The sequence below is a fragment of the Tyto alba genome, unplaced genomic scaffold (genome assembly GCF_018691265.1).
Source record: "Tyto alba isolate M040663 unplaced genomic scaffold, T.alba_DEE_v4.0 Super-Scaffold_6, whole genome shotgun sequence".
NCBI lineage: Eukaryota > Metazoa > Chordata > Aves > Strigiformes > Tytonidae > Tyto > Tyto alba.
Genome location: NW_024881327.1, coordinates 49,176,701 through 49,183,188, shown reverse-complemented (window position 1 = coordinate 49,183,188; position 6,488 = coordinate 49,176,701). Strand labels below are relative to the sequence as shown.

At 47.6% G+C, this 6,488-nt stretch overlaps 1 protein-coding gene across 5 annotated transcripts in view; it reads left to right on the top strand.

Moving 5' to 3' along the window:
• Nucleotides 1-1,047: 1,047 nt before the first annotated feature.
• The window catches only part of ST3GAL5 (ST3 beta-galactoside alpha-2,3-sialyltransferase 5), a 28,233-nt gene continuing 22,792 nt past the window's right edge, over nt 1,048-6,488 (top strand). For 3 of the 5 annotated variants that reach the window (XM_042808338.1, XM_042808336.1, XM_042808335.1), the window contains exon 1: nt 1,059-1,189. In XM_042808338.1, coding sequence (XP_042664272.1) covers nt 1,114-1,189 — 76 coding nt within the window. In that variant the 5' untranslated portion in view covers nt 1,059-1,113. Of the gene's footprint in view, nt 1,190-6,488 lie in introns of all 5 variants that reach the window. The other 2 variants (XM_042808339.1, XM_042808337.1) reach the window with 2 other exon arrangements.

Genomic DNA, 6,488 nt, shown 5'->3' with positions numbered 1-6,488 from the left:
CTTACAGGAAAGCAATGTGGACCTCTACCACACCACGCCATTTTAATTGTGAATAGCATCGCAGGGCCAGCTTCATCCCACCTTGTCTAAGAGCAATTGTATCTGCCCAGCTCTTCTGACATGGCCACTGTAGCGTGTTATGCACTGTAATACCAGCACCCATATATTAGCAGCTGCCAATGTCGGGAATTGCTGCTTCTGTTTTGTAGCAATCATCTAGGTTAGGGAGCAATCTTTAGATACCGTAACAATATGCCAGATATTTTAAAAAATAATAGAAATTTCCTGCCTAGCACAATCTGTAATGACTTAATGTGTTTTCTTGCTTAATCAGCCTTCTCCTGCAGCTGGCACCCAGGCTTTATAGCTCTGCTCCAGTGGCTCTCTGATTCTTTTCTTTTGGTGGTTCAACTTGTGACTTCTATGCCCACGGTCAGGTGGGTCTACGAGGTTGTTTCTCCTCTCTTCCAAGTCAAGCAGCCATTTACATGGGTCTACCACTAAATCAGACATTTTTTACGCTTACTGCATTGGGTGTCTTGTCAGCAAAAGAAGTTTCCCGAGACGGCTATGGAGAGGCCTGAAAACCCTCACGCACCCAAGCTCCTGGGAGCGTGAGGCACAATAAAAGCAGCTAAAATGCGGTGATTTTTTCGAGAGGGGGGGGAAGGGTTGAAGGCGCTGCAGAGGCAGCGAGCAGCCGAGCTGAGGGGACGCGCGCCGGGGCGGGGGAAGAGGTGGTGAGGGCGCTGGTCCCTTGGCTGTGGAGGGGGGAAACCCCCCCCACCACAACCCACGATTTCTTGAGGAGAGAAAAGTCTGGGAAATGTCAATTTCGGGAAAAAAAAAAACAGAACACCACACACGGCCGGCTTGTGGTAAGGCTGCGGCACCTCCCCACAGCCCGCCCCCCGGCCTCTGCCTCCCCTCAGCCCCCGACCGCCGCAGGCCCCGCTCCCCCCACCCCGCTGCGGAGCCGCGCTCCGCCCCCATTGGCTGTGCTCCGCCACGTGCCGCCCAGGCCCCGCCCCCCCCACCGCCCCCCGCCCTCCCTCCGCCGGCTCCCGCGGAGCCGTTACCTGCGGCGGGGCCGTGCTGCCCTTCCCTGCCCAGATGCAGAGGCGAGGCCCCCGGACCGAGTCCGGCGCAGGTGAGCGGCGGTGGTTTGGCAGAGACCCTCTGCTTGCGGGTGCGAGGCGACGGTTTGGGTTAATTGGGAGGATGGGGGAGGGAAAGGGTGGGTTTTTTTTACCGGGGGTGGGGAGGGAGGCCGGTGCGGTGGTGCGGGGCCTGCTGAGGGGCATTTGCCCACAGAAGCAGTGCGGGGACCTCTGTCGCTGCTGGAAAAGGTCTGAGGTGCCGCTGAAGCGTGAAGGCACCGATGTTTGGGGGTGTTTTTTGTGGGGGTGATGGGTCCCTGAGGTACTGATGTGCCAAGGGGCCGCTGCTCCCTCAGCGGGCCGGGGGCGCTCGGAGGCCTCTGGGGTCTCCCCGGGCCAGGCCGCGACGTCCACCCTTGCTACGATGGGCTGAAATGTTTAGGATGTGCCTCACCAGCGCCTGTGCTTCGAGGTCTCTCCAGGGGAAGGCAAGGAAACGCCGGGCCGAGGAGGTCTCTGAGCGGTGAGGTGGTGGCTGGGAGTTCTTAAGCAGATGGGCAATGGAAGTCAGGTCTGTCTTGGGCCTCTCCTGGAAGGGGGAGGAATGTCGCTGGGGCTGTCTTGAGTTGTTCTAAAATAAAATTTATAGGCTTCCACTTGTTTGCAAGTCGTGATAGCCTGCTTGTGTGTGATTTTTGTCCTTTCCTGCTCAGGAGCGATGTGAATGCAAAACAGGAATGAGTGCTGTCATTGCTGCCAAAACCTTTTTATTTTCTTCAGTGCTACTCAGGAAAAACAGTTTTTTGTGCTGAGCTGTGGTTTGGTTTTAGTTTATTTGTGTGGTTTTTTTTTTTTTTTTTTTTTTTTTTTTCCTATTTCAGTAAATAAGATCAAAATATAAGGATGATGGAGGAGAGCTGTTTATTTTGCTGCTCTCTTTATGGAAATGAATGGGAAACTTCCATAAAATTACTGGAGGAAAACTGCTTTCCTGTGGTATATGGCTGGTTTTGTCTCATTCTGAGAAACAGGGTAAATAAAGATGCATAGTTCTTCCTTTTCTAAAGAAAACTTGTTGAGATAAAATGTTCTTCATGTGTCTAAAGTGGATACATGTTTTTAAATGCAGCTTATGATAAGCCGTGTGCGGTTTTTCCTGCAGACTGTTATTCTATCTGTTTTGCTGCAGTGAGGCTACTATCGCCCTTTTAGGTCACGCAGCAGGAAACCTTGAGCTGTTCCCCAAGCCCTCTACTAGCCGGACAAGAGGTAGCAAACACAGGGAATTTCACTGAAAGGTCAAAATGCAGCTGGAGAGTTAGTGTGCACAAGTGCTTTTGTGCGTTGGTTGTTTCCTTGGGGCTGATGAGGAACAGGCTTACCCTGCCTCTGGTTTCCTGGAACTTCTTGGGATTTAGCATTCTCCCTTCCGTAGAGTTTGATTAAATTGGACAAATGTTTCACAGGCAGTTACAGACAGGATGTAGGAAGACAAAAGTGCAATAGCAGAAACTTCCTTTCACTGAGGAAAAGAGAATAAAAATGTTTAATTTTGTTTGCTTTACATACATCTGTTTAGGTGATGAATGTGGCATGTGCCAAGATTGCTGCAGATTTGGGGTGTTTGGAGGGTGAGTTACTTTGTTTAGGTAAGAGAGCCTGGAAAACTTAAGTAGGTCTTGAGTTTTGATAAAGGCTAGGTTATTGAACGAGACCCAGCCAATGCTTCAAACTTGTCATTGAGTAATTTTCAAATTGCAAATGAGTTTGAATGAAAGCAATTTGGACATAGAACTTCTGAACTACAGGGGAGTCTCCCCTGTTGCAGGCAACTCTTTCACATAAGGTCATTCATAAATTATTAAGGACTTTCTTAAAACTTGTGTAGTCTGTTATTTTTCCAATACTCTAAGAAGGCTATTCCTTTGCTGCTCAGGAATCTTGTGGTTGTAAACCTTATTTATTTATGACTACTTTTTCCTGTGTTCTAGCACTGTCCTTTTGTTTGAATTGTTTGCTTTTGGCATTGGTGTCTACATGTTTGTTATATCCAAGGTCAAACTCTCATCCTGTTTTGTGAAGCTGGACAAGCCAAGGTCTCTGTTCTTGGGAGCAGATCTTCCTTTACCCTTACCATCATTTGTCTCTGCAACTTCTTAGGTCCTGAAGTCTTGAATTCATAGAATCAAAGAATGGTTCTGGATGGAAGGGATCTTAAAGATCATTTAGTTTCAACCCACCTGCCATGGGCAGGGACACCTTCCACTAGACCAGGTTGCTCAAAGCCCTGTCCAACCTGGCCTTAAACCCTTCCAGGGAGGGGGCAGCCACAGCTTCTCTGGGCAATCTATGCTAGTGCCTCACCAGCTTCACAGGAGAGAACTTCCTTACACCTAATCTAAATCTAACTTCTTTTAGTTTAAAGCCATTACCCTTATTCTATCACTACATGCCATTGTAAAGTCCCTCCCCACCTTTCCTGTAGCCCCTTTAAGCACTGGAAGGTGGATATAAGATCTCCCCAGAGCCTTTTCTTCTCCAGGCTGAACAACCCCAACTCTCTCAGCCTGGCCTCATCACAGAAGTGTCCCAGCCCCCTGATTGTCTTCATGGTCCTACTCCAACAGGTCTGTGTCCTTCTTATATTGGGGGCCCCAGGGCTGGACACAGCACTGCAGGGGGAGGTCTCACCAGAGCAGAATAGAGGGTGAGAATCCCCTCCCTTGACCTGCTGGTCATACTTCTCTTGATGCAGCCCAGGACAGGGTTGGCTTTCTTGGCTGCGAGTGCACATTGCTGGCTCACAATCCGTTTTCTATCGACTAATACCCTAGGTCCTTCTCCACAGGGCTGCTCTCCATCTACTCATGGCCCAGCCTGTATTTGTGCTTGGGATTGCCCCAACCCATGTGCAGGGTCTTGCACTTGGCCTTGTTGAACTTCATAAGGTTTGTACAGACCCACCTCTCCAGCCTGTCCAGGTCCCTCTGGATGGCATCCCTTCCCTCCAGCGTGTCACTGCACCACACAGCTCAGTGTCATCAGCAGACTTGCTGAGGGTGCACCCAGTCCCACTGTCTGTGTCATTGGCAAAGATGTTAAACAGTGCTGGTCCCAACACTGACCTGTGAGGGACACCACTGGTCACTGCTCTCTATTGGGACATTGAGCCATTGACTACAACTCTGAGTGCGACCATCCAGCCAATTCCTTACCTGCTGAGTGGTCCATCCATCAAATCCATGTGTCTCCAATTTAGAGACAAGGATGTCATGTGGGATAGTGTCAAATGCTTTGTACAAGTCCAGATAGATGATGTCTGTTGCTCTTCACTTATCCACCAGCACTGTAACCCCATTGTAGGTGGCCACCAAATTTTTCAGGCATGATTTACCCGTAGTGAAGCCATGTTGACTTTCACCAATCACCTCTTTTTTTTCCCCATGTGCCCTAGCATAGTTTCCTGGAGGATCCACTCCATAATCTTGCTGGGCACAGAGGTGAGACTGACTGGCCTGTAGTTCCCTGTGTCTTTCTTTTTTCCCTTTTCAAAAATGGGGGCTATGTTTCCTCTTTTCCATTCAGCAGAAGCTTCACTGAACTGCCATGACTTCGGCTTAGCCACTTCATCTGCCAGTTACCTTAGGACCTGTGGATGCATCTCACCAGGTCTCCTGGACCTGTGCACCTTCAGGTTCTTTAAATGGTCTCAAACCTGTTTTCTCCTACACTGGGCGGTTCTTTATTCTCCTGGTCCCTATCTTTGCCTTCTGCATCTTGGGCAGTGTGGGTGCAGCCCTTGCCAGTGAAGACTGAGGCAAAAAAGATTTCAGAAGTTAAGCACTAAAATTGGTTTCAGCAATGTTCTTTGCTATATTGCAATTTCCTTTTAAGTTTTTTCTTCATGGGAGGCTTTTGGCATCTCCTCCTTCACTTCTGTAGGCTCAAGTGTGATTTTTTTACCATGATCTCTTAGAGTGTTAGATGATAGTGTGGTAAAAATGATGCTGTACTATTAACATTGTTCCATAATTACCAGTTGTTCAGTGCTATTCTGATGCATAATTCAGATGTAATATGAAACATCTTGGCTGTGTAAGTCTGCTGGCATGTTTTCTTAGCCCAGTAAAGATTAATGCTATGCCCTGTCTTTTCCGACTAATTCTTCTAGGGAAGATTTCTTCCTCAAACTTCCTGTGTAAGAGGAAAGACGTAATTTGTTTTTGCTTCCTTGCAGGGGCTCAGAAATACCTTCCATTTGTGCTGAGTGAACCCACCCAGCTGGTGGTGGGTGATGTGCTGATACACTGTGCTCTCTTCCTCAAAGGACTGGAGCAGAGCAGTGCTTCCACAAGTGCAGGGTCTGGGGGCCTGGGGGGGAGGATGTGCTGGGGAAAGAAGCATGCAAGATGTGCATCCGAGGTGTTTCTGAGTAGCAGCTGCCTGCTGTTACGCTCTAATTCGTTCTTCCTGTGTATATGCTGGCTTCAGCAGATGCTGAGAGGAGTGGCTGACCTCAGGTTCTGAATGCCCGGAGTAGGCAGGCCACAGTTTTTTAACGCAAGTAATATGAAAGGGGGAAGTGGGATTTGCTCAAAAAAAAAAAAAAGGGGGGGGGGGCGCTCAAAAGCTTCCTCTGCAAGAAATAAACTTATCTTTTTAATACCACACTGTTCACAACAGCAGTGCTCTAGCTCACCTGTTTCTTCATGCTTGGCTGGAACACTGACTTTCTGCAGCTCATTTGGGAGTCAGAAGAATTCCAAATTCAGACACCGTTTTCATCTGTTGCAAAGCGTTATCTGCCTTCTTAAGTGTTGAAGCACATCTTGTTGATATTTCTTGTGTTCATACATTATGGATTTTTGCTGTTCCTCACTTTAGAGTACCTGAAAGAAGTTATATAGAAAAGCTTGGCTAGAGGAAAAGGTGCCAAGGCAGAAGTGAAATCAAGACGGTGATCCCTATTTTGAACATTGAACTGTGATTTTAGAACTCACTAAGAGTTCTTTTGCTGTAACATTATTTTAGCAGACACTATTAACATCCGAAAGGCAAGGAGAGAAAAATGATGATGCCCTCCAAGGTACTATTGCTTCTTCCTGGTGTTCATGTCTCCTGACAAATAATTTTCACCTTGGTGCCTTTCAGAGTGTCTGTCAACTGCTCTGAAATTTTCATTTACTCCTCTTTTCACTTTTTGCCAATTGCATCCATATGTATAGGGTTCAGTATTACGTTCTCATTTTCTGAGGAGGCAGATCTTGACCAAATGAATTGCAGACTGTACAGACAACATTGGTTTTTACTTTGTATTGCCTGATTAAAAAGCCTTACCAGTCAAAGTTCATTTTGTAAGACGTATTATGCACTAATGTAATCAATGTC